General features: G+C 57.0%; 1 protein-coding gene across 8 annotated transcripts in view; it reads right to left on the minus strand.

The window, feature by feature from the left end:
* Positions 1–27,110, minus strand: part of PTPRF (protein tyrosine phosphatase receptor type F) — an 84,371-nt gene extending 57,261 nt beyond the window's left edge. For 7 of the 8 annotated variants that reach the window (XM_070786701.1, XM_070786699.1, XM_070786698.1 and 4 more), the window contains exons 1-5: positions 26,932–27,110; positions 19,980–20,056; positions 12,779–12,914; positions 3,988–4,133; positions 3,661–3,802 (exon numbers count right to left, since the gene is read on the minus strand). In XM_070786701.1, coding sequence (XP_070642802.1) covers positions 3,661–3,802; positions 3,988–4,133; positions 12,779–12,869 — 379 coding nt within the window. In that variant the 5' untranslated portion in view covers positions 12,870–12,914; positions 19,980–20,056; positions 26,932–27,110. The remainder of the gene's footprint in view (positions 1–3,660; positions 3,803–3,987; positions 4,134–12,778; positions 12,915–19,979; positions 20,057–26,931) is intronic. The other variant, XM_070786702.1, reaches the window with a different exon arrangement.
* Positions 27,111–27,556: the final 446 nt, after the last annotated feature.

The raw sequence follows: 27,556 nt of genomic DNA on the forward strand, positions 1-27,556 counted from the left end.
GCCTTTCTCCTCCTTCCCCCTCTCCTCCCTGCCCCTCTTCCCCTTCCCCTAGACCCTTCCAGAACCTGCCCAAGTCACCAGGGCCCGGCCCACACCTCTGCTGTCTGGCATCCTCCGGGGCTTTCCTGACCATGGTACCTCCTGGCTGGAACCCACTGGCCCAGGCAGATCCTGAACCTCCAGACTGAGCTCCAAGACCCTCCTGGCTCCCCCACCTCCTGGAAGGAAAGGCCGGAAAGCAAGGCCTGCCTCCCCTCCCCCTCAGCTCCCCCTCCCTCGCGAGGGAAAATGTCAGATTCCCTGTCTCAGTGGCGTCGGCAGGCGGGTTGGAGGGGGAGTGATTCAGCCTCAAGAGTGCAGAGTGAGAAGAGCTTTTCCTGCCATTACCCGGCGAGGGAGAGGCTGGCGCGCTAATGGCTTCAATTACCACTCAGACAGGAACGCTGGGCAGCTCACCCCCAGCTAGCTTGTGCCGGGCACCCCCACCCTGTACCCAGCCCGGGGCCAAGGGGGTGGGGAGGCAGCCGGCTGAGCATTGCCGGGCAATCGGGACTCCCTGGGAGTGGCAGTCTTGCCCAGGGAGCTGGGTGCAAAGGCCACGGAGTGGGAGTGGTGTGGGGTGCTTCAAATGTGAGAGGAGCTGGGCCTGGCACAGCAAGGCAGGGCAGGGAGCCCGGCATGGACACACAGGCCGGGGATACAGCAACCTCTCAGCTGAGCCGAGTCATCCCAGGGAGCCCCGGGCCACTCCCCTGAAGTGCCCAGCGTGTGCTGAGCTACACGCAGTGCATGTTGCGCTGCACGTAAGGAACTCAACCTTGAGTCCCAGTCCCCAAGCCAGCTTCCTCCTCTCCCCAGCCCTCCTCCCAGGAATGGCCCTGGCTCTCTTCTGACCCAAGCCCACAGCTGTAGTCAAACTATCCTTTCACCCCACTCCTACATACACCCAGCCTCTCTGGCTAGCAGGGGAGGCCTGGCACAGTTGCGGGGAGGTGCTTTCCTCAGGCCCCGCCCTCTGGCACCTTTTCGACCTCCTACTCCACTCCTTTCTGCCAAGCCCAGAGCCAGTCAAGGTTACGCAGACCAACATGGCAAGTCAGCATTTCACCTTCCGGGTGCTGTGTTTCAGGAGCAGGAGGGGGGCTCACTCAGGCCCACAGCTCCATCTCAACCGGGCCAGGAGCAGGCCTGGGGCCGCCATGCGCTCCCCAATCTCATCAGACACCTCTCACACCCAGAAGCATGAACACACCCCTGTCCCCTGCTACAGAAACCCTCCTCCAAGAAGGCCCCTCCAGAACTAGCATGTAGGGACTTTGTGGGGACTTTTCCTCCAACACTAATAAGGAGTCTCTCTTCCCTTTAATGCGAGGGCCTGAGAGATGCCCTCTGGGGTGGGAGCCACAGTCTGGCCCTTCGGCCACCTCCCAAATGCCAGGGCAGGGCAGATGGCTCCTGCTGGGGCAGCGAGCAACAGAAGGGACGGCAGTGCTGAAATACTTATCCTGAGGTCATGAGTGGGGAAACTGAGGTCAGGGGTGGCAGGGAGGAGCTCGAGAGCACCCAACCGTCAGGGATCCTGGTGCAGGGCCTGTCCTCTGGGCCCCCGCCCCTCAGGGGAGTGGACGGTGGGGGCTGCGTCACCCAGAGGCCAGGCAGCACAGACACCAGGTGCAGGCAGCTCACGTGTGTGGACCTTAGGGTGTGTGGCTTTCAGCCCTACAGCAGCGACCATTCAGGCCGGAATCCAGCAAAGTGCTTAACTGCATCCCATTTAATCCTCCCAACCAGCTTGGGTGGCAGGCATCACATCCCCGATTTACAGATGGAGTAAAATGAGGCTCAGAGGCACAGCTACTCACCCAAGGTCACAAGGAAAAGAGAATAAGCAGTCCAGAGCCCCTGATCCTAGCCGCTGCCCCTCTAAGCTGGAGGGCCCTGCCCTGCCTCGCAGGAGACACACAGGCACAAAGGAGTTACCAAATGGATATGAACGTGAACACATAAAGCCACAGTGTAAAAACGGCTAACACAAAAAGATGTTCAACTGTTCTTGTAATCAAAAAAATGCAAATTAAATTGAGATGCCATTTTTTGCCTATTAACTTGGCAAAGATTTTTTTAATGGTAATTCCCACTGCTGGTGAGGATGTGCAGAAAAGAGGCCCTCTCATGCCCTGTTTGATGGGTGTGTAAACTGACACAGTCTTCTGGAAATACTGAAAAGGCTAAACATCGCATGTGGCCCTTTAACCAAGCAATTCCACTTCCGTGCATCTAGGAAATAATCAGGAAAGTGAACACATCTGTAAGGAAGCACACAGTCCCTTATTTATACAACCAAAATACAGGAAACAACATGTGTGTCCAACAATAAGGGAATGGCTGAATAAATTAGGGTGCTTGCATGTGACACTCCCCCACAGCCATTAAAAACAATGAAGCAGAAAAATACTTAATCGGCAGGAAGATGTTCATATGTTTTTTTAAAAAGCAGTCTACAAATCATTGGGCAGAATGTAATCTCGTTTTTGTTACATATATAACGCATGCACAGAAAATGGACTATAAGGAAATAACCAAATGTTAATAGTAGTGGTAAGATAAACAAGTGATTTAAAATTTTTCTTTTGTGCTATTTTATACTTACCAAAATTTCAACAGTGAACAGGTATTGGTATTGCAATTTTTTTTTTAAAGCAACAGTCCAAGCCATATTTTGAAAATACATGCAGACATAGTCAGACTGATGCCTTCATCGTGGCAGGTGGGGGTGGGCGGCGATCATGTCACTCCCTGTCTGCGGCTTCCTGTGTCCCCAGCAAAGTGTTTCGCAGCCTGGTTGGTCCGGTGTGATCTGTCCTCCAACCTCTCCAGGCTCATGTTGAACCACCTACTCTTCCCCACTTTACTGTGTCTTCCAGCCACCCTCCACCCCAAAGCCAAATGGAACCACTCAAGAGTTCCCTGAAAGCTCCATGGTCTCCTGCCTCTGGACCTCGGTGTGAGCTGATGCTATTTCCCCACAGAGGCCCCCACCCCAACTGCCACTTGTCTTCAGGACTCAGACAACAGCTCCCTCCTCCCCTGAACCCCTGTGCGCCCCCCACCCCCCACAGTCCCCTGGGCCTCTCACACAGAACGCAGAACATACTGGAGACTGAAGTCGCAAGGGCAGGATCAGGTCAGATAACTCTCAGGACACAAGGAGTCATCAGGGCATGTTTGTGAATGAATGGAGGAGCCACCAAGTGAGAGAGGTCATTAAAATCTACATACAGAGCCCCACCCTCCAGCCTAGGGCCCTTGCTCATAACAGCGACTGGGAACACACTTCTCTGAAGCCCCTTGCCAGGTTCCACAAGAAAATCACATCCACTGCCACGAATCATGTACCCCAAGTGATACGTAGCTACCACCTCACACCGCAGGTCAGGCCCCAGACCCCAGCCAAGCAACACCCCGGCTCAGCACAACACAAAGACACCACGCATATGCCAAATACCCAGCGATCATCGCTGTCCACCACTGACTCTCTCTGACCCCAGGATGGCCAAACACACTGCAGTCCACGGTGGGGCCGGAGCTGGCTGGCTGGCTGGCTGATCCCCTACGTGAGTCTCCCCGCCCCCCGATGCCGCATCCCTTTCCAGCAGGTACCTTCGAGCACTGAGAGCTTGGCACTGGTGTTGATCTCCCCCAGACTATTGGTGGCCGTGCACTCATAGATGGCTTCGTCTCGCTGCACCCGCAGTGGCTGGATCCGCAGCACAGACCCTGCCCCGTCGTCAAACTCAATGACCTGCCAGAGGATAGACACACCGTCACAGCCTGCTCGGGACAGACAGCGGGGCCTGCTCAGGCTCAGCCTTTCTATTGCTGAGAAAAAGCCCCCAGGGCGGGAGATCAAGAGGAGGTGATATAGGACCAGACCTCAAAACAGGCAGAACTGGGGCCCTGCCTGCCCCTTCCCACCCAAGGCTGTACCTCGAAGCGCTGGGAGCTGACTTTCTTCCCCTTCTTCATCCATGTGATGCGTGGCTTGGGTTCCCCCGTGGCTTGGCACACGAAGGAGGCCACCCCTCCTGACAATCCAGTCTGGTCCTCGGGGACCTTGACAAACACAGGTTTGCCTGGAGAGAGAGGAACATCAAGTCACCAAGGGATGGTCACTGCAGACATGGCCTATGTTACAGCGGGCAGGCGTGGGGGAGGGGAAGGAAGGTCTATAAAGGAAACAATGGTAGTGATGCCCGGCCCTTACGCAGTGCTTCTTATGTGTCAGGCGCTCTTCAAAGAGCTGTGAGCTCCTCAGGTGGGTTTTATTTCTGCTTATAGAGAACTCAAGGTACACAGAGGTGATGGGATTTGCCCAACATGACAGCTGCTTAGTGGCAGAGCCAAGATTTGAACCCAGGCAACTGAGTCTGGAGTATTGAGTCTGTACTTTAATTGCTTCACTCTTCCGTCTCCCATCCCCTCAACAATTCCAAGCTCCAGGACAAAGGCATGCTGAGAGCTGCTGGGAACGGCCCAGCCTCTCTCGCAGACATGACTGATCTCCACCCAGGTGATGGTACCACCACCTACCCCAAGGCTCGAGCCAGAAACCATGACTTCTCCTCTCCCCAGCCCCCACGCACCATCAGTCCCGGAGGCCTAGACATTCCATGTCCTAATCCAGAGACGTCCTATCTCTGGATGTCTTCCCAGGTGAATGCTCTCCTGTAAATCTACCCTCCCCACCCAGCTCCCACTGACTGGGTGATTGTCTTCTGACAGCCTGGACGTCTCCCCAGAGTTCCACCGAGAAGCAGCGGGAGGGGGAGAAGGGAATGGGCTTGGACACTGTACGGTCGGACACTGTACGGTCACGCCCACCCACACCACTCTGATATACAACAGGGTCAACCTGGAATCCCACCCAGGGTCATGAGATGCGGGAAACCGGGCCTTCATTAAGATGTAGCAATGCCTCGTTAATCCCGACAGCGGATCCATTTCCTATTAATCAGGCCAATGAACAGCTCCAGGAAGGCTGATACTGTGAGAAGTGACCTTTCAGACCACCTGCTCGGTGCTGATGAGGCCAGGCCTGGCCTGGTCTCTGGCACAAAAACGTGTTTGTGCAATGATGATAATCCCACTCTGTACCTGGTACTTTATCTCATTTAGTCCTCCACTGCTTGTTGTCCCCAGTTTAGAGGCACAGAGAGGTCAAGTCACTGGCCCGAGGTCACACAGCCAATGAGCGGCACACCTGAGATTTGAATTCAAGCCTGTTTGACTCCAAAGCACCTGGCAGAAACAGTTCGCCTTGGTGTAGTTGGAGGCTTTGTCACGAGCAGAGTCAGGGGGGTGGCAGGGGCCAAAGCCAGACCAAAGAAGGCTGAGGAGTAAGTTGGGGGTGAAGAAGTGGAGAGCAGAGTACAGTGACTGTTTAAAGGAGACTGGCTGTGATGGGGAAGAGAAAGAAAAGATGGCACTCGAAGGGGATGAAGATTGGAGGGAGGTTTTTACATTCTTGTTTCTTTTTTCCTAAGATGCGACAGTACTTTTTAAAAATAATTTTATTTATTGACTGTGCTGCGTCTTCACTGCCGCACAGGCTTTTCCCTAGTTGCAGAGAGCGGGGCCTTCTCTCCCATTGTGGTGCGTGGGCTTCTCACTGTGGTGGCTTCTCTTGCTGCAGAGCACAGGCTCTAGGGCAAGCGGACTTCAGTAGTCGAGGCTGCGGGCTTGGTAGTTGCACGTCTCGGGCTCTAGAGCACAGGCTCAACAGTCGTGGTGCATGGGTGGCTCAGCTGCTCTGCAGCATGTGGGATCTTCTCGGATCAGAGATTGAACCTGGGTCTCCTTCACGGGCAGGTGAAATTCTTTACCACTGAGCCACCAGGGAAGCCCAAAAGATGGTATTTAAATGCTGATGGGAAGGAGCCAGCAGAGAGAGAAGGTGCTGATCCAGTACAGAGAAGAGGGACAACAGATGGAGCAGTGTCTCTGAGGAGGGAAGGGTCTGGGGACCAACCGCTAGGCTCAGGAATGACAGTTGCAGTGCAGAGCTGGGAGGGCTCAGCCTTGCAGGGAGCAGGGAGGGGTCCATCTTACCCAGTACCCCAGGGTCCAGTGGGCTCTGGAGGTTTTGTGTAATTATTAAGAAAGGTCACTAACTATCTCTGAGCCTCATCTGCTAAACAGTGCTAGAGGCAGGGGTCTGGGCAGACAAAATGTAACGATGTCTGTAGGCTGCTCCCACAGCTGGACATGTAGTAGACTTCGCCTGTGGGCAGCTATCACCCTCTTTAGCACCAGTAGTATTATCATCCCCATTTTAGAGATGGGGAGAGGGAGGCTCAGAAGGTCAAACAGCAGCCAGATCAACACTGATCTGGTGGAAAGCCAGGGTTTGAGCCAGCATTCCAAACCCTAAGCACAGCTTAGGGCTTCCCTGGAGGAGGGAGACTTGGGGACCTATCTGACTTGTACTTGGGAGTACCCAGAGGGGGCGAGAGCAGCCCTGTTGGGGTAACACGCAAACCTGCTGGGGGCCAGAGTGGCACGGGGACACCACAAAGGTTCAAAGAGCCTCAGGTTCCCTCACTCTTGCCCCAACTGCCCTCTGGAGGCTCCGGACACTCCCGATCTGCAGAGCCTGTCTTTGTACGCTGGTCCTTTCAGTCAGGTCTTCTCAGAAAGGACCCCTCCTCCCACATTCAGGGGTGGGGAAGAGTCTCCTGCCCACCCCTCTGCACACTGCGTACCCCTCCCCCACACCTCCAGATTGCAGCTCCCCTCTCCTGTTCTGCCACCACCTTAGTCCAGACAACACCTTCCCTCGACTGGACACTGCGCCAACCTAACCAGCTGAGTCCCTGCCTCCAGTCTTGTCCTCTCCAGCCTAGTCTCTATTCAGCAGCCGGAGCGAAGTGGCAGCCTCTTCCCTGATCAAAACCCTCTAGAAGCCTCCCATGGCTTCTGAAACAAGACTTAAACTCCTGTCCTGGTGGACAGAGCCCTGCCAGGTCTGACCCCAGCCCTTCACACCCCCCGAGCCCTGGCTTCCCATCCTCTGGATGAGCAATGCTCATCCTGCGCCTCAGGGCCTTTGCATAAGCTGCTCCTCCTGCCACAAACCTCTTAGACCACCTCCTTACCCACTGTCTCCTATCCACCTTTCTGGTCTCAGTTTAGACATCATTTCCTCAGAAAACCTTCCTTGCCCCTCTGCGGTCACCCCCACCTCGACTGGTGTGGCTCTGTGTTTGGGGCTCTCTGGTGACTCTCCTCTGCCTCACAGCCGTGCTCATGGTTTGCTATGTCCCGTGTGAGGCTACTGCTTTTGCTGACGGTTTGTTATGTACACGTGTGAGGTTATTACTTTTTCCACATTGTGGAGGAGTATTTGATTCATGGCTGCTTCCCGACAGAGAACAATAACCCTGGGCAGGGCAGAAATCTGCCTGCCTTGATTCCCTCCCTGTCCCAGCGCCAACCCCATTCCTGGCACAGGGCAGTGGGGGGCACAAGGGAGGTGACCTGAAGACCATGGGGGAAGGCCTGCAGAGGAGGATGGAGGCCTCCAGCCCCTCACACACCACACTGGGGAGCCCTCAACACCTGCTGGGGAGAGCAGCCCGGGGTGGAACCCCCCTGGTTCCTGCCTCAACCTGCCAGCTGCAGAAACCAGAGGCTGGAACCTGCTGAACCAGACAGCCGGGTGAGTGTGCCCGGGGGTGGGGCCTCTGCGCCAAACAAAGAACCGGGAGCTGGGGAGGCAGCCAGGTACAGGTCACGAGAGAGAGAAAGGGGAAGGCCTGAGTACAGTGGAGGCTGGACGGTGCCCAAGGCCTGGGGCCGTCGAGGAGGCGGAACCTCCCGGGGAGGCTGGAGAGGGGCCAGGGCCCTGCCCAGCCCACCCACCCACCAGGCTCTGGCAAAGACTGGCAGTGTGCAAGCCCGGGGCAGTCCAGGGGGCAGGTCTCTCCCCTTCATCTGACCAGACCCTCACTTCTCTCAGCCCACTCACCCCCAACAGAAGGCACCTCTCATCCCACAGCTCTGCCAAGCCCTCACCTCTTTCACCAGCTGGACTTCTGGGGGCACAAATCCTGTCCCCCTGCTGCCTTTCCCACACTCACTCCTGCTACCCTCTCGGGGCTCACCTATCTTGACTCTTTCAAAACAAAAAAAAAAAGTCCCTGCCACGGACCAAGCACTGTGCGGGACACAGCTCAGGTCCTGTGGCGATGCCATCCCACCCAAGCCCATGGGCATCCCCCTTGCCTTTGCATGTGCCCAGACCCTCTCATGCACCCTGCCCTAAAGCCTATGAGAGCCTGCTCTGCGCCCCTCAGCCTCTGGGCTACAGTCACTGGTCACGTCTCCAGGCAGGCAGGTAACCTCAGTGACTTAACCACTCTGCCCAGTACTGACCAGAGCTGGCGTCCAGGAAGGGTCTGAACAGAACTCCCAAGGACACATGCCTGGAGGGGCTTTTTGCCCCATCAGAATGTGGGGCCACCTCCCCTCCATACCCACCCCTCCCTGATCACATGGAAGTCATGGCTGCACAGGCCTTTGGGCAGCAACTCCCAGGGGCATATGCCTTGGACACTCTTAGGTGGCTGAGCCCATGCCAAGTGGGAGGGAGTGGCCTAGGAGAAGAAACAAGTGGGCTGCCCTGGGGGGCCATGAGTCCCAGGGCCCAGCCAAACCGAGCTGCCTGAGGCTACTCCCTAGGGAGATAACTGCTATTTTGTACCTTCCCTGCAGCCCCTTGTACACAGGCACACAGACACGCAGCAGCCAGGGGCTGTAAGGGAGGGCAAGGAGGCGGGTTTCCCCGGCCCTGAACAGTCTAATGAGCTGGGGACTCATTAACGCTGGCTCCTGTGACCACTTCTGGCATCCCCGGGAGGGAGATTCGCTCAGAGACAACCCTGGGCTCCCAGGGGACACACAGGGAGCTCCAGGTCATGGCCTGGGATGGAGGGAGCACGTACGAAGTGTCAGGTGCCTTCAACATGTGACCTCAGTTAACCTTTCCAGGTAGAAGTGACTATCCTCATTGTGCAATAGGAAAACAGTCCCTGAGAGGGAAAGCAAGCTGCCGGAAGTTCCACGGAGGGCAGAGTCTAGACAGGCCACCAGGTCTGGCCTCCCCAAGGATGGCAGGGGTGGGGTGGGGAAGGCACCGCTGAACCACGTGCAGCACGCTGCCCGCCCCATTCCAGCTCCATAGACCGGGTCGGGGCTGTGATGACAGATACATCCCCAGTTACTTAGTAGGACTTTACCCACCCACCCATACTTCTAGCCTTTAGGCATCCTGCTCTGCTGCTGCTGCTGCTAAGTCGCTTCAGTCGTGTCCAACTCTGTGCGACCCCATAGACGGCAGCCCACCAGGCTCCCCCGTCCCTGGGATTCTCCAGGCAAGAACACTGGAGTGGGTTGCCATTTCCTTCTCCAATGCATGAAAGTGAAAAGTGAAAGTGAAGTCGCTCAGTCGCGTCGGACTCTTAGCGACCCCATGGACCACAGCCCACCAGGCTCCCCTGTCCATGGGATTTTCCAGGCAAGAGTACTGGACTGGGTCGCCATTGCCTTCTCCGCATCCTGCTCTGGGCTCCTATGATTTCAAGTAACTGGTCTGCCCTACGCTGTCCGGGAACAAAAGGGAGATGGTCCTCACGGTGGTCCTCTCGTGGGCTCCAGGGAGAAGCCCGTTCCCCCATCTCATTAGGCAACACCCCCCCTTTAGCAAATGCCCACTCACCCTTCAGGGCCCCGGTTTTCCAGGAAGCCTCCTACCCGCTCCCACGACGCTTAGGTCACTACCTCTGGGGGTGCCAACACCGCCCCCAGCACAGCACACGCTGTAGTAACCCCACCGCAGGCTCCAGACGCAGGCCTTTGTGGATTCTTCCCACTGAGCACCTGACAAGCACACAGCGGATCAGCAGAAACCTCCTCCTGCTCAGGACCACCTCTGGCCCCACAGGCTGTCCTCTTCAGAAACACAAGCCCTGGCTGGGGGAGCCCCCGAGCCCCACGTCCAGGTCCCCGCTGGACTTGACTCAGCATTGACTCAGGGCCTCTGGGCTAACTCTTGGCAGCTGCCTCTCCGCCCCTCTTCCCTGCACTTCCTCAGAGGCCAGGGCCCCCATTCATTTGTCTCGTTAAGAGGCCTATAGAAACACATTTGTCCGCTCCGCGCTCCACTGCTCCGGTCGTCAATTCTCTGGAGCGCCTGCCCTACCTTTTGCAGCAGCTCTGTCCATGCTGCCTGCTTGCCCTGGCTAGAAGTCTCCCAGGCCCAACCTAAGGCTGGCCAAGGGTGTGGGGGCGGGGACAAATCCAAATGTCTGTGCAATGTGAGGCAGACCCTGCCTCCTGGGGTCAGGTCATCACAGCCCCTAGCCCATGCCCCTCTTCCGCTCTCTGCCTGTGAGCAGAACCCAACTCACCTATTGCGGCATCTCCAGCTGGTTCCTGACTTCAAGACTTTGGGCTCTGGTCCTTAAGAGACCAGCATGGAGGTTCTTAGACTGCTCTGTTCCACTCCGCTCCTACTAGGGGTTCAGGCCTGACTCCACCCTTCCAATTCAATTACTCATCTACCAAACTCCAGGCCCTGAGCTGGACAACGGTCTGACCCCCTGGGACTCGCAGACTTGACACAGAGTCACATGTGCCCAGGGGAGCAGCACATGACTAAGGCTCCTGGAGGAGGTGATGGCTCCAGGTGAGTGGGAATCGTCAGGCGAAGGAGATGGGGAAGAGGGTTCCTATCAGAGGACACAGAAGAGCACGGGAGCAACTGAGAAGTCAGCGCGGCGGGGGTGTGGTGAAGGATGGGGCAGGTGGAGGATGAGGCTGCAGAGGCTCAAAGATGCAGGGCCTGGACCCCAAGGCTCCAACCGAAAGGCAGCAGAGAGCAAGGGATTTTCAACTGAAAGACAACGTGATCAGGTTTTCATTTTGCACCCTGACTCCCACCATGGAACAGAGACTGGAGACAGGAAGCCACCAGGAGGTTGTGGCCTGCAAAGGCCCCAGAGAGCGCTGAGCCTGGCTTGGATGAGGCCGTGGAGGGAGAGGTGGATGCATTCCAAAGATGTTCAGGAGGGAGAAACAGCAGAACTTGGTGATGGATTAGATGTGGGTATGAGAGTGGGAGGAGGCCCAGGTTTCTCACTTGGGTGGCTGGGTGGGTGGGAAAGCCATTCACAGGAGAGAGAACACAGAAAGATGGGCAGGTCTGGGGGGATGAGGGTGTGGGCACAGGTTCCAGCATGTTGGGTCTGAGCAGGAGGGGAGGCAGTTTCACTCCCGGGTGTACTGTCTTTGACAGCCCGCAGAGTGGTCCTCCCTCTGCTCTCAAGCTCCCATTTGAAGGCCCTACGAGTGTCCAGAGCGAGGGTGGGGGAGCAAGGCCAGCAAGTCAGTGTCCAGGGGCTGACTCTGATGAGCCTTGGCCTCCTTGCCATCTCAGAGTCACATCCAGTGACTTCTACCCTGGGCTGTTCCTGCAGGCTCCAGCTCTCTCCAGCACCCCCTACTCTGCCCTGCTCCTGCTAGCCTGGCCCTCTCATCACCAGCACCTTAAGGCTCTCATCACCCCATGCCCCGCACCCCAAGAGGAATACCCTGTCTCCCCCTTGCCCCACAAGCCCCACCCAGCTCAGCCTGGAGGACAAAGGGTGGAGCTCTCCAGTCCCACCCCCTCCAGGATCTGGTCCTGAATAATTAATGAGCCCTTAGGAGAAAGGGCTTGGGTGGGGCAAGGAGAGAGCTCTGCACCCAGATACTTGGGAGAGGGGGCTGAGGGAACCTATGGACTGCTGACCCCCAGGCTGGCCCTGGGCCACCTCTGGGCTCCAGACAGGATGGGAACAGCCCCGTTTCCCGGGGACCTTGGCTCCGACCTCGCCCCTCCCCCTCCGTGTGCAGATTGGCTAAATCTGCCCTGTGCCCCGCCTCCCACCAGTAACCAAGCAGTGGTAACCATGGTGACGGGGCGGGCTGCGGCCAGTCTTGTAGTGCCAGGCAGGGGGAAGGGCGGCAGGAAAGGGACCAAAGTTCCGAGTTGGATGTGGGCAGGGGACAATCCCACCTCCCCCAACACACAAGGAGGGGCGCTGGAGTCCAGCTTCCTGTGGCCAAGTGCAATCTTCCCTCATTCTAAGGGCTGAGGGGCTGGGGCAGGGGATGCCCCCACTGCCTTGAAGTGGGGAAGGGAAAGAAGGGCTCAGCGTCTACAAGGGCCTAGACCAGGGGAAGGGCTGTGGTGGCTCCCTTCTCACCTTTCCCTGGACCTGTGCACACACCTGGTGTCCCATTCACACACCCACACACGTTCCTTGTATGCGGCCCCCCTATTCCCACACCATCCCTTGATGCAACCCACACTGTGCCTTCTGCACAGGTCCACAGCAGTGGACACAGACACGCCTGAGCACATCATCTGTGACCACACAAATCCTGGGCATGTCTCACCTCCAGCCCACAAACAGGGTCACACTCACACACGCCTCACCCTGCAGCACCTTAAGAGACAGGTGGGTATTACACAGAGTGCTCCCGGGAAGTACAGGGCTGGGGTGCTCCTTGGAGGCGGGTGCTCCAAGCGGGAGGCCTCTCTGGGACAGAAGGTCTGGAGGTGTATTAGCCATCCGGTCTCTCCTGGTGAGTGGTCCCATCCCCCCTCCCAGAGTCCTACTAGGAAGAACGCATCCTTTCCATCTGGGAGGCCCCACACCTTGAGGGCCAGACTTACTGTCGCCATGGGCACCTGCCACCAAACCAAGCATCACAAGTGCAGGGACAAGGGGCACCATCGTCCTCCCTGGGGCTGGCTCAGGGGTCATCCGGGGCTCTAGCACCGCGGCCAACCACAGCCTGGGACAATCAACCTGTGATGGAGATAAGGGCAGAGTTAACTGGCTGGTATCCACCCATGTCCCATTGTCCATCCGCCACCTCCTGGCTCCCACTCACCACCAAGACCACCTGGTTCAACAGACACCCCCACCCTGGAGTGTGCAATGACCATTCAGAACTTCCAAATCCTGTGCAAACCCAGACGCCTCATCAATTCCCTGGAGACCCCAAGGATAACCCACGAGTCATACACAGGGAGAGTACGAGAGGCCCTCAGGTCATTCTCTGAACCTGAGTAGAGGGCAGGGGATTCTGAGACCAGAGGATGTACAGGGATGTTCCATTCCGGACCTAGAGTTTCCAACACGCCTCCGTAAGGAGACTGGGACAGGGAAACAGGGTCCAACGGACACACAGGGGGAGACGGAGACCAAGCCAGAGCAGTTAGCAGACCCACAGAGGCCAGGAACTCCAGAGTTCTGGGGCCTCCTGTTGCCCCTCCTCTGCCCAGCAGAGCCCACATGCTGGGCACAGGCCTCAGAGCACAGCCCTGGCAGTGGCAGACAGGATCCAGGTATCAGAGGCTTGGAGCCAAAGCCGCAACCCGTCTGGACTCGCCAGGACGCGCTCTGGACGAGTTGCAGCCGCCCTGCCTGGCCACCCTCATCCTACCCAATTCCCATGGCACCAACCTTCTCTACAGGGAAATCACAGGGGGGCCCTAGTGGCCAGGACTGGGGGTGCTGGACCCTGAGAGTCAACCCCACACCTCCTCTGCCCTACCCCAGTGGCCCAGAGCAGATCAACTGATGGGGTGGCAAGCTTCAGATGGTGACTCACTCACAACTGCCCTCCGGGCTGAGCCAGAAACCTGGGCAGGGGAAGACCATACGGGATGGTCTGAATGCCTCCAGGCCTTTGTTTACAGGGCTCCTCGGTTGGGTGTGCTCCTTCCCCCTCCACACACACTCTACCTGGCACCCACGTGGAGCACTCAGCATAGTCACACTAGACGGTACAGACACACCGCTATCACTCCCCGGCCCTGATGGCGAGCTCCTGAGGGTCTCTCTCCCACGGCTCCCGTTCAGGGGGCTTCAGGAGATGTGCTCCAGTGCCCACCAGCTCAACTCACACCTTGCTCTGGGACAGGGGCTGGTGTACAAAGTCCCTCATTAATGCCCTGGGGACACAACAGGGCACAGAGTGCTGGTGGACACACCTCGGGGCTCCACGGTGGTACCTACAGACTCAGGTGGGAGAGGGGACCAGACCCGGCTGACCCACAGGGTGAGAGAATCTGCAAGGAGGTGACAGGGCTGGTAACAGGAAGAGACAGGACTCAAAGATGGCTCTGCTCTGCCCTGGAACTTGGACCCCAGTCTCAACCGCGACAAAGTTCAGAAGGGCAGAGGGCAGAAAGTGAGCCAAGGTGCTGGGACAAAGCAGGAGGACTGTGAACTGAGGCAGGGGCTGACCACAAAGGGGAAGGGGGGAGCTGTCTCTTGTCTCAAGATCTTACCAGAAGTCTGAAATGGGCTTAGCAGCAAAAGCAAGAACACTGAGGCAGCCTGGTGGGCATCCAGCCCCATTTACCCCACAACTGGGGTTCTGCTGAATGATCAGAGTTCAGGTAGCTGAGACCAGGAGAGAGGGCATCCCCACCGTGATGCCTTGTATGGCCAAGTTGGGATGGAGGTCACGCATCACTAAGGCCCTGTCTGTCTGGGCCTGGTCACCACGGCACTGTCATGCTGCACCGTGACCAATGATACTCAACTTCCCAGCAGACATCAGGTGGTGAGCTGCCGGGCCGGGCTGTCACGGGGGTATGGGACCTTGATAAAACCACCCTGCATCCTTGGTATGCATATCAGTGGCATGTCGCACCAAAGGACAAAGGCAGAGGGGACTAGTACAGACATCACGGGGTGCAGCAATACGGTATTCATAGAGGTTTCCCCCCCAGGTATTGTACAAGCAGTCCAGGTGTGAGCCTGCCCCCTCTACCACCAGTGCAGACACACACAGCTCTCTGCATGGATGTAGAGGTGATGAAGCTACACGGGAGAGACACTGTGGAGGAACAGCACAGCACGACCATCATGGAGTGTAACTCCCCAGTATAATGGCCACTGAGCCATAATCCCCTGTAGCTGCCTTGGCATAGTAATCACAAACAGTGCATCTCCCAGGCAGAGCCATCATGGAGGTGTAGCCATCCTGGCCAGACGCCATGTGAGTGTGGACAGACATCATGGGTGTGCAGCTGCCCGATGGACATCACCGAGGTACATTATCACAGATAAATAACACCAGTTATCAATATCAGGGGGTGTTCAGTCCCCAGTACAGCCACAGCGTCACTTGGTCATGTCTGATTCTTCTTTGACCCCATGGACTGTAGCCTACCAGGTTCCTCTGTCCGTGGGATTTCCCGGGCTAGAATACTGGAGTGGGTTGCCATTTCCTTCTCCAGGGGATCTTCCTGATGCAGGGATTGAACCTGAGTCTCCAGCATTGCAGGTGGATTCTTTACTGCTGAGTCACCAGAGAAGCCTAGTACAGCCATCGTGGAGTTGTTATTCCAGAGCAGATATCGTGTGGTATCCTCTTGGATGAGATTCTGGCCATGGGTGTCAGAGAAACTGGGCCTCTGGTAAGCCCACTGCCACTGAAACAAAGACAACTGGCCCTGACCTGGGGACTCCTGGCTTGCCCTGTGTATCTGGGTCTGGAGTGCTAAGGTCACTGCTCAAATGCAGAAAGAGGAGACAGAGGTAAAGAGGTTGAAAAGATGATGTTCCCTCCTAGACAGCTTCTCCCAGCAGTTCCATGGACATGGGGACACCCAGAGTGATGGGGAAACATGGGGACACAAAATACAGACACGTTCTCAGGGAATTACTCTGGCCAGCACATAGCTGTCCCGGCCAGGGCTTCTCCCTCATCAGCTCCGGGTACAAGCAAGCTGCCTCTGCCCCGACTCTGGGCACAAAGCCCACCCCAGTGTCAGGCGGTGCAGGCTGCTCCCAGCTTCAGGGCCCCACGCTGAAGTCCCATCAGAGTCCCAGGCTCCGGGTCTAGACACTGGCCCTGCCCCCAGCCCCAGGGTGCTCAGGGTCACCTGGGAGGAGACGGCAGGAGGGCAGTAGGGAGGCGGGCTGACACCCTCCTGCCTGGGGTGGCCGAGAACCTTCTGAATTCAGTGCGATGGTGTTAGGAGCAGAGTGTCCACTTCTGCCCATGGCTGGGTGAGTCTGGACTCTCAACAGCCGAGATGAAAACACAGCCTGAGCACTTGCACACTCGGCTCGTCTCTGGATTGCACTGTGGACCGTCGGTTCTACCAACTGACACACTTGGGTAGGAAAACAACTCCGTACTGAATGCTATTGTACAGTATCACTGGATGCCATTTTTCTACACTCAGGATGGTTTTCATATATCCTTTTTCTTTACTACATCAGCATAAAGCTGCCAACTGCCCTTTCTTGGGAAGAACTGTCCTTTATTCTGAAATTTTGTCCTTGGTGTTAAAATGTCCTTTCTTATAGGAAGTGATGGGGGATAGCAGATACCAGTTATTTTTTAATAATGTCCTTACTTTGGCAAAATAAAAATGGCTAACCCCAAGTCTGGCCTCCAAGTCCTTCTGGAAATTGTACTGGTTTGTGAAATTGAAGAGCCTGGGGATCACTGCTGTGAGGAAAAAAAAGGAACAGGCACCACACCAAGCCATAGGATTCAAACACAAACATCTCGGACAGGCCTGTAAACAGAGGCCAGGCCACCTCCATGCAGCCATCCACCCCTGCCAGCCTCAATGGGGGCTGCCCCAGAGAAACCATGTGACGCCAGCCATGGTGTGTGGGGGGTGTTTCCCTGGCTGGAGAACAGCTGGGATCATTCCGAGGCCTCCTCATGAATATGCAAACACAGATTGATTTGTTTCCCTTGGGCACGTGTTATTATTCGCAAATATTAATTAGTCTCCAAATACCACCTGTTCCTACAGCTTTCTCCCCACTTCCTCCCTGGGCCAGGACCCTGGCTCCCAGTGGGGCCTGGGGCCCCAGAATGGATGTTAGTAAAAAGAGGGGTATGCAGGGCCCCAGGGAGCGGCCGGCCAAGGGGAGAGGCCAGCGCCTGGGCAAGAGGAATGTGAGGGCGGGCAGCGCCGCGAGCTGTTCATCTTCTCACCGGCGGGCAGCTAACCGAGCCCTTTTGTCACGTCCCGGACACTTCACCGCGTGGCACTGCAGCAGCGGCCGCGGAGGCGGAAACAGGCCTTGTTACACTTGGGAAGGGAAAACCAACGTGTTTCCAACTCTCACCAAACCAACCACCAGATTAAGACCGGAATAAATCAGTCTCAGCCGTGCCGTGACCTCGGCCCCGAGAAAGGAGGTGGCCAGCAGCAGGCCGCCTTTGCTCCTCCAGCTAGTTGGTCAGGGTCTAGGGCACAGCCAGAATCAGCACCCCCTACCCAGGAAGCTGGGACCCTGACCCCCTGGCAGCCCTCAGCAATTCAGGTTCCTGTGTGAGCGGACGGGGATCCTAGGAAGACTGTCCCAGAGTCGCTGGGGGAGGCACGAGCTCCAGCAGAGGCTTAGCTCTGGGGGCAGGAGACCAAGGGGCCAGCAGAGGCACCTTCCTACAGCTATAACTCCTAGGCCACCAGCCCTCTGGCCTCCTTCCTCTGGGGAGTGGAGGCTCCCCTGGGTTAATGTTCACCAACGTGGTGCCTCCAGGCCTCTGCACTCATTTTTCTCTCCACTGGAAAAAAGGCCTTCTCCTGGCCCAGCCACTACTCACCCACCAGAACTCAGCTCCAGTGGCCGATCAGTGCGAATCTTCCCTGAGTGGCCCTCCTCAGTTTTCCAGATTTGTACAGCACAAAGAAGGCAGCAAAAAGTGGCACAGACCAGTGCTTCTCAATCCAGGGTGATCTCGCCCCACGATGGGACATCAGGCAATGTCTAGAGACAGTTCTGATTGTCTGATGGGGGAGGGTAAGTGCTACTGGCATAGTAGGAAGAAACGAGGGATGCTGCTGGACATCCTACAGTTAACGGGTCAGCCCCCCAAAATTAAGGATTATCTGGTCCAAAATGTCAACAGTCCTGAGGTTGAGAAACACCTCATGCGAAGAGTTGACTCATTGGAAAAGACTCTGATGCTGGGAGGGATGGGGGGCAGGAGGAGAAGGGGACGACAGAGGATGAGATGGCTGGATGGCATCACTGACTCGATGGATATGAGACTGAGTGAACTCCGGGAGTTGGTGATGGACAGGGAGGCCTGGCATGCTGCAATTCATGGGGTTGCAAAGAATCGGACACGACTGAGCGACTGAACTGAACTGAGCTGAATATGGACAGCAAGATCGTTCCCTGATGTCCCCTAGATCCTGCCCTGGCCCCTGCCCCAGAACCCAGTCCCTATGAGTACCCTGGACCCCAAGACCCCAGGTATGCTTGACTCTTACATTAGCTGAACCTAGGCCTCTAGATCTCAAGGCCTCTTGCCCACCCCCTCCCAGTCAGTCTTGCTTCCAGAAGCCCAGCCACATAGCACACCTTAGTCCTACCCCTCACATATGCCATCAGCAAGTGGCCTCCCCAGAGGACAGAGGGGCTCCATGTTCAGGCCCCTTTTCTGTTGAGACTGGGCTCCCAGGAAGGTCAGACCCATAACGGGTGGATGGACAGGTGATGGGTATCCCCATACCCCTCCTCCCCATCTGACCTTTCCGACCAGTGACATGGCCTTGCCCCTGCATCTTCTACAGACGCCCAAAGCCCACCTCACCACACACAGGGCCTGGCCCCCAGCAGATGCCCGATACATGCTCATTTCCTCCCCTCCCTAGGCCAAACCCATCTCTTCCACAGACCTCTTCACTGGCCATCATGCAGAACTGTCCAGGGGGGTATATGGGGCCCTGAGCCAGAAGGCAGGGTGATGAACAAGACAGTCATGGGCTCTGCCTTCAGGGCACTTGCAGAGGACTCAGACTCAACCAGAACCCATCCTCCCCAACCCCTCCTCCAGGTCCCTACTTCAGCGACGAGCACCACCATGACCAGTCACCCAAACCAGCTGGGCCTCCTCAAATTCTCCCTTTTCCTCATCCCACCTGTGCAGCTGGTCAATACGTTTGAATGCATCCTGCCTCTACCCCAACAACCACCACGTTAGGAAGATCTCATCAGCACCCATGTCTTCAGTGGGCTTCCTGCCTCTGGTCACTCCCTTCCAGCCCCGCCTGCACACAAACCAACGCTCCCTTCAGTTTACAGAAATGCATATCCGATCAAGGCCCTCAGCTTTGCCTGCTGCTTTTAGCCCACAGTAGACATGCAGATAACGTTTCATGAATGAACAAATGAATGGGAGAACAGGCGGATGAATGTGCGGATGCAGGTTCTCTGAGTAAGAACTTTCAGTGCCTTCATATCGCGCTCAGGAGAGTCTTTAGTCTGACATCCAAGGCCTAACACACTTCAACTGCAACCAAACCCTCCAACTTCATCCCCTGCAACTACACTCTGGGCTTCTAGCAGATAGAAGTCGATTTCAAAGAGACGTGGAAGAATGGGCCCCAGATCTTGTGAGGATCCTGCTCTTTCTTCCACAACGTACAGTCAACAGGAACAGTCTTTTCTAGAGAAACATGGTGAATGGGAAGCACAGACATCCTGGTGGAAGTCCTGCAATGTTATCCTGAAGCCTATTTCACACCTACAGCAGCTGACAAGCTGTATATCATTCCCCAGCCACCTCCACCACCCACTCCAGCCAGAGACTCGAGAGCCATCCGCGACACCTCCCCCCGCCACCCCCCGCCTCCTGCCCCACATTCAACCCTTCACCATGTCCTGTCTACTCGGCCTCCCTAAATAGCACTCGAATCCCTCCTCTCCACCTCCACCACTGCCTTCCTTGTCCAGGCCTCCATTACCTCTCTGCCACACGCACCCTGCATCACCATGTCCCCTGGCGACAATCCTTGCACGGCTCTCCACCAGTCTGAGTCTAAATCTGAACTGCCCAGCCTGGTCCTCCGCACCCCTACCTGGCTGGACACTCACCAGGTTTTGGCTTGCTCACGCCAGTCACTCTTGGACAACCAGCACCGAGGGCAGGGCACCGGGGCCTCCGCTCCTTCCTGGAAAGAGGGAAAAGGACGAGGAAACGTTAAGAACAGCACCGCAGCAGAACATGTACTGACACAGAAAGACATTCAAAATGTGCTGTTTATGCAGGGGCGGAAAAAGCAGGTTATGGGACTGTTCAAGCAGGACGATCTCCATTTAGTAAAAATGCCCATCTCTTCGCTTAATTCACTCACTCCTTCCAGGCTCCTGAGCCCCTACTATGCGCCAGCCGTTCTGCCAGGCACCCTGTATAGAGCCGTGAACAACACAGAGCAAGCCCCTGACCTCGGGAGAAAATCTTGTGTCCAAGCTCCTTAGCGTGACCTTCCAGCACAGCAATTCTGCCCACCCACCTCTGCAGCCCCACCTGGCCGTGCTCCCTTGCCAGCCAGCCAGCCTGACAATTTCCTCTTCTGATCCTCACATGTGCCATACTCTTACAGTCTCTCAGCCTTGCCTGGGCCCTGCTGCACTGCCAGGACTGCACTCCCCACCTGTTCTAGCCAGTGACCCTTCGGTTCTCAGAGCCAAGGGCACTTTCTCAGGGAGGCCTTCCAGGATGTCCCAGGCTACACACTTGGACCTTGCCTCGGAGCACTGACCACAGATGTGATGATTTATTTATTTACACAATTGCTGAGTGGCCGCTGAGTCACAACCATAATAAGCTTGGTGCGTGCCGGCTCAGCTCCAGGTCCCCAGCTCCCAGCAGAAAGCCAGCGCATAGTAGGTGCTCTGTCAATATATGCTAACTGGGCAGATGGACACATGAATGAGTTCACGGAAAACAGCCCAACCTGGGGAGAACCGCGCCAGCATGCATGGAGCCTTCAAAGAAGCTTCAGAAGCAATGTTTATTTTTGACTCTGTGCTGCTCTATAATTTCTAAAATGAAGGTGTGCCCCTGGATGCCTCTTCCACTGGCACACACACAGTGACAGGGCCCGGCCCCGTCCTTCTGGAACCATTATTGAGCCCCGACCTGGAGTGGGTCCCCTCCTGGGTGGGGGAAGGGTCTGACCTGCCCACAGCTCTCACAGCCCCCTCCCCACTGCTCAGCAACCATCTCCCTGCTGCCCGCTCCACTCGGGCTGCACCTTGCACGGGTTTCTCCTTGGTCTCACGCTGCCACGCACACAGGGATCCTGCCCAACACAGCAGTTCCACCCTGGCTCCTCCCCAAACAGATCCATAGGACTGGGTCAGGGAGCCCCCAAGGCCAACCCCCCACACCTGGCACCTGGGAATCAGCCTCACTTGAGACTGACCACCTCTGCAACACAGGGGACATCCTCAGGCCAGAGCCCCATCCTGACTGACCAGGACAGGCCTAGCCAGCCCAGGACCATTCATGCTGACCCTGAAGCTCACATCCTCTCCTACCTCCATTGCCCCCTCCCCCAAGAGCCCAAAGCCCTGGGCCTCGGGATGGTCACACGCTTCCTGCCCCCAGCCCACCGGCTTCTCCATAAAGCTCCCTGTGGCCCCTGCTCCCAGCACACAGGCTGCCAGGTGGGTCTGGCCAGACAAACCAGCTTCCATGTCCCAAACTCAAAGGCCCATTTGTCTGGGGACGCTCACTGGGGCCTCACAGGGCCAGGTGTGAAGCTGTCAGCTCCACCGTTGCTCAGGGACCCTGGGGCAGAGTCCAAGGCAGAGAATGGGGAGGGTCCCCCAAGCCAGCTGCACTATGACCACGCCCAGGGCCACACCAGGAGCCCTGGGCCTGGTGCTTGGACCTAAGCTGAGCAGGAGCCACACCTGGATAGAGGGGGATGTGCCCCTAATGGCCTGGAGGTGGGTCAGAGGACAGACAAAGCAGGCAGAGAACCTTGCCCGTGGAAAGACCCTGAAGCACAAACAGGATTCCAGAAGAGCTAGAACAGCACCTGGAGCCACCAGTGCCCAAAACAACCTAAGAGAGTGATCGGAATCACCCGTCAGGGTCACCTGCAGAGCTCCCAGAACCACCCCAGACACAGCATCAGCCAGGCCTGCCAGGCACACCCAGGAGACCAACGGGAGAGCTATTCAGAAAGGGCCTGGCTGGTACCGGACCCAAGTTAGGAATCACCAGCTGGCACCCACAAAGGCCTCAGGAGCGAGATTGGCATTTGTGACCAGGATCAGGTGAGCAGGCCTTGGCACTAAGCCAGGGCTGGCCCCTGGCAGGGCTCTCTATCATTTGCCAAGTCTGGAAGCCGGCCTGGCAGCAGGATCAGAAGCAAGTTGAAGTCTAGAGGAGCATGGACACTTCTCTCAAGCGGCTCCCAGGCAGCCCCCATAGCTGCACCAGAACAGTTCCCGGAAGTAGCTGAAACACTGCCAAGGAGCCAAATGACTGTTCACAGATCTGAACACTGGGGACAGAGTCTGGGTACATCTGGACCTCAGAGGCAGACACCTCATCTGACGCCCAGGGCCAGGGCAGGTGGGGAGACAGGGGATCCAACACGCTGAGGCCGCCCCTTCTCAGAATCCCCTTCCCCCGTTCCCAACGTCTCTTCCCCAGGGCTTCATCCTCTAGTCTTCTCACACTAGCCCACCTGAACGTCAGATACACCTGAGCAACACGCATGATCCCAGGGATGGCATGAGGGCTGAGGGCTGAGGGCTAGGCACTCTCCAGCCTGCGAACCAAAGCTCAGAATTGCAGCTACTTTAGGTGAGCAGATGCCCAAAGAGTTTTAAAAGCCCTTCCCACTGTGATTCTGATGGGCTGGGTTTGCACCGCCCCCTTTGATGATTATTATAATAAGAACTGCTAACACTGAGACAGCAATACTTACTAGATGCCAGGCCCTATTCTAAGCACTTTCTGCATATTAACTTCAATCTTCGAACCACCGCACAAGATATGGACTTCTGCTATATCCACTTTGACAAAAGGGAAAACAAATTCAGAGATGCTAAGCAACTTGCTCAAGGTCACACTGCTATTAAGTGGTTTTGAACCCATCAGTTTGAAACTAGAGTCTGCACTTTTTACCAGTGAGGCTGTCTTCTCTTGGGCACAGCTCTACACGCTCTCATATAACTCTCCATCCTTCCTCAGACTTCTCCCCCAAGCTCCAGATTCTCACACACATCTCCCTCCTAAAAGACCCCCTCATCCCACCCTCAAATGCTCCAAGCATCTCAAAGGCCAACAGGTCGAACCATGAGCTTATTATCTGCCTCTCCCCAAATCCACCTTTCATCCCCAAGTCCCTGGCTCAGTGAAAGCCCTACCCAGTCACTCCAAGGAACCTAGACCCCTTCCTCTCCCTCACTCCCACATCCAATAAATCATCCTGTCCTAATAAACGTGTGCCTTCTAAATGGCTCCATGCTACCAAACCACCATTCTCTCTCATCTGACTTACCTTCACCCTTCTCCTCACTGGGTATCCTGTTTCTATTTACTTCCCACAGCCACAGAATCCTCTTCTGGAAACATGAATCTGATCACAGCACATTCCACACACCCCTCCCTTTCATTCAAGCTTTAATTATTTGGTGTTTCCCTTTTGTGTTCTCAGAGTAAAGTCATAGTTACTTAACATGGCATTAGATTTGCTCTATCTCCGAACACACCACAAGTGATAAGACCTCTGGGTGTTTAGACATACTTTTTTTTTTCCTGCTTGGAGTGCCTTTTCTTCAGTTGGAAAACTCCTATTCATCCCTCAAACCCCAATTCAGATAGCCCATTTTCTTGGTCTTCTTTGGGACTCATCTCATCTTGATCTCTGAACTTGTGGTGAACTCCTCCAATCTTCTAACCTCAGTTCAGAATGGTGGCTGCTTTAGGTGAAGCTGATGCTGGGCTTAACCTTAGCAGTTCCTAAGAAGTGGGCTGCTTCTTCTACACAGCAGTTAGTCCCATAGGAGGCATGGCAGCCCAGCTGAAAGTGCCTGGCCTAGAGTCTGGCACACAGTCAGCAATCAATAAGAGGTTACTGAATTGCTCTGCATTCTCATGATGCAGTCTGTTCCCCCAGGGACCATGAGCTTCTCAACGGCAGGGCCCTGGCTGCAAGCTTGGTCCAAGCACACAGCAGTATCAGTCACACCAGAAGCAATAGCCACTGCTGCTGATACACTGCCACACAGGGGATTCCCACGACAGCCTTGGCAACCAGCTAGGGTTGGACGACCTCTTCCATTTTATAGGGAGTGAAACTGAGACTCAGGTAGAACAGGATCTCGCCAAGGTCTCAAACTGGAAAGTGGAGGGGCTGTAGTATGTGTCACAGCCTCTGTAGGAAGAGGTCTGGGTCCTATCTCCTGCTGACTGTACTGGACTTCCACAGTCAGGACTGACGAGAACAAGAGTGGAGGGAGCACAGAGAGCAAAGGCCAGCGTTTTGCTGCACATAAACACAATTCCCAAGGAAAGCAGCCAGGCTGCTCTTATTGCAACGCTTCCCCACTCCCCGAAATCCCCTCCCCAACTGCTTCACCAGCACCCAAACCTAGCCTCCTCCCCTAGAAGCCGGGACACCATACACATGCGCGCTATGTGCACGAGGCTGACCAGAGGGGAGGCCAGGAGCTGCAGGAGGAAGGAGAAAGGAAGAAAGTATATGAAAACTATTTTCTTTGTAAAAGGAGAAAAAAGGGAAGAGGAAGAGCAAGGAGAAAACAGAACTACAGAGATGTTTCCAAGGACAAGGGGAAACTGGGCAAGCAAAAATGTAGGAGAAAATGTGTGCACAAGAAAGCATGAGGCTGCACGTGTACACACACCCTTCCTAGGCTGTGCACAGGGGAGCAGTGAGGGTGTAAGCAAGCACGCAGACTGGGACATGGGCGTGCAAACACAGCAGATTTTGAAGCTCTGGCTGCTGCGCAGGCCCAAGTGTGCAAATGAGAGGGCACTGGGGAGACAAGTGGATGTGGAGTGGAGGTGGGGGGGGGGAGGGTGAGCTGAGTGTGGAAAAGGGGGCTGTGAGTGTGTGGCCTGGGCTGGGGCTGCGGATGTGGGGGGCTGTGCTTGGGGAGGCTCACCTACTCCTTCCTGAAGCCCTAGGCTCATTCATACCATCAGTGAAAAACTGGGATTCTCTTGCTCCCTGAAGCAAGAGTTAATAAGGAGCCAAGCATAGAATTTCCTGAGATTTTTCTGACAGAACCTTGCTCTGGATCCCACTGGATGCCATATGCCTCTCAAAGGATCCCTCAGCAGATCTCCTGCCTTCTTGGTGGATCCTTCACCATTGAGGATCCCCCTGGAAGCACCAGCCTTGGATCCTTTTCCAGGCCTCTCACCCCAATGCACTTCTCTGGATTCTCTGGTCAGATCCCACACCAGGTCACTCTGGGAGCCCAAGGGGAGTCTTCATCACCAACACTTTCACAGTCCAGACTCCAGGCCTGCCCCGGGGCGGGGTGGGGGGGGGGGGCAGGGGAATCCAGAGGACCCTACCACCCACTCCTGCCAGCAGCCTCCTTTCCATGTTACTGCTCAGACAGGTACCCGGCACCCACCCATCAACCTGTTCCAACTTGGGGGCCCTGCACTGGGGGTTGGGGGGTGTTGAAAAGAGGAGGAAAAACTAGCCCCATCCCCCACCCTGGGGTGGAAGAACCAGAGGGGCAGCATTCCAAAGGAACGAGGAGGAGGTCTGGGTCTCTGCAAAGGGGCGGCAGAGATTCCTGTCCGTGGGAGACAGAGACACTAAGAGACCAGCAAGAGACCCGACAGAGACCAGGGAAGGGAGACCCAGAGATGGGGGAGGGAGCAGAGAGACCTGAGAAGAGAGAGCAGAAAGCCGGGAAGAGCACAGAGACCCAGGGAAAGAACACAGAGACCCAAGAGAAGGAACACAGAGACCCGGCAAAGAGCCCTGAGAACCGGGAGAAAGAACACAGAGACCCAGCGAGAGAGAGCAGGGAGACCCCGGAGGGAGTCGCAGACAGCAGAGAGACCCGGGGATTGCTTGGGGGGTGGAGTGGGTTGAAAGTGGGAGGCCGCGACACGGGGAGACAGAGATCCAGAGGCTTTGAAGGGCGTAGAGAGACGGAAACACGGAGGGAAAAGGAGAAATAAGCCGAGACAGGATCGTGGGCACAGCGATGAGGACCGGGGCACACCAACACGGGACGGGACGCCGGGCGGCGACTGAGTGAACTTTCCGGAGCGGGTCCGAGTGGACACGTCCTCACGGGACAGGTCGCCCCAGGGCCTTCGGGTCACTGCACCCGGGGAGGGGCGGGTACAGCCCGGCCCAGCGCCTCCCCGGCCCGCGCCGGCGACCTGGGTTGGGGGTGGGGAGGTGGGGGTTTCCAAACTCGCGCCCCGCGCACCCCGGGACGGCACGTGCGCCCGGGCCGCGAGCAAGACGGGGGCGCGGCGGCTGCGGATCCCCCGCCGGCTGGGAGGGGGCGCCTGTGTGGCGGGGGTGGGGGCGCGGCCTGGACCCGCCCGGAGCTGGGGAGGCGGTGGGAGGCTGAGGGCCGCCCCCGGAGCGTGTCCGCGCCGGTGGTGGGGGCACACGAGGCGGGACCCAGGAGGGGGAGCCCCGACGCAAAAGGGAAACTTTGCGCTGGGCGGGGGGTGGGGGGGCGGCGCGGGCTGCGGCTCAGGTGCGGCGGGAGGGAGGGGGCGAGGCGGAGAAAGGAGAAGGCGGCGAGGGGCGGCAGGGAGCTAGCCAGCCGGCGGCAGGGTGATGGTGGGGGGGTCCGTCTGCCGCGGGGTAATGCGGGGAGGAGCCGCCGGGCTTGGTGGGGGCGCTTAGCCGAGGCGGCGGGCGCGGCAGGTGGGGGCGCGGCCCGGCCTAAGCGGCGCCCCCGGCCCCCCGGGACCGCCCCCAGCTCTGCTCTGAGAACGCGGGGAGAGGGCGGGGGAGTGGAGAAGGGACCGATGCGGAGGGAACTGGAAGGGGGCCCGGGGGTCACTCACCGCCTATCCAGGGGCCGTCGGTCCGCATGTCCCCCCCAAGCCTCTGGGGCCGCTGCTCCTGCTCCTCTTCTGCCGCCGCCGCCGCCACCGGATCCCACTCCCGCCACCGCCACCCGAGCTGGAGCCGGAGCCGGAGCTGGAGCCGCCGCCTCTGCCGCCGCCGCCACCGATTCCGCCGCTCCCGCGCCAGCTCCAGCCGCGTGCCCGCGCCCACGCCCGCGCCCCTGCCCCTGCCGTGCGCGTCCCCGGCGCCGCCCCTCCCCTCGTGCACTCTCGCTCGTAGAGCTGCTGAGCCGCGTAGGCCCGAGACCGCAACCCAACCCCGCGTCTAAACCGACCCGGACCCCAGTACAGAACCGGAACCCCAATAATAAGCATGGGCAGACCCAAACTTCCATACGAAGTCCGGATCCTACTATAGGCTTCCAATCCAAATGTGAGCCTGATATTACTCTAGGACCCCATTTTCTCTCCATAGAGATCTGAACCTGCTATTGAGCCCGGACCCACCCCAACTCAATAGTAAGTCCAGACCCCTAAATCTGCCGTGAAATTGGCTCGAGTAGTAGTTTTAATCTGAACCCCTATATTAAACTGAAATACCAATTCTTAGGCTAAAACCCCG

Source organism: Bos indicus, chromosome 3 (assembly GCF_029378745.1).
Source record: "Bos indicus isolate NIAB-ARS_2022 breed Sahiwal x Tharparkar chromosome 3, NIAB-ARS_B.indTharparkar_mat_pri_1.0, whole genome shotgun sequence".
NCBI lineage: Eukaryota > Metazoa > Chordata > Mammalia > Artiodactyla > Bovidae > Bos > Bos indicus.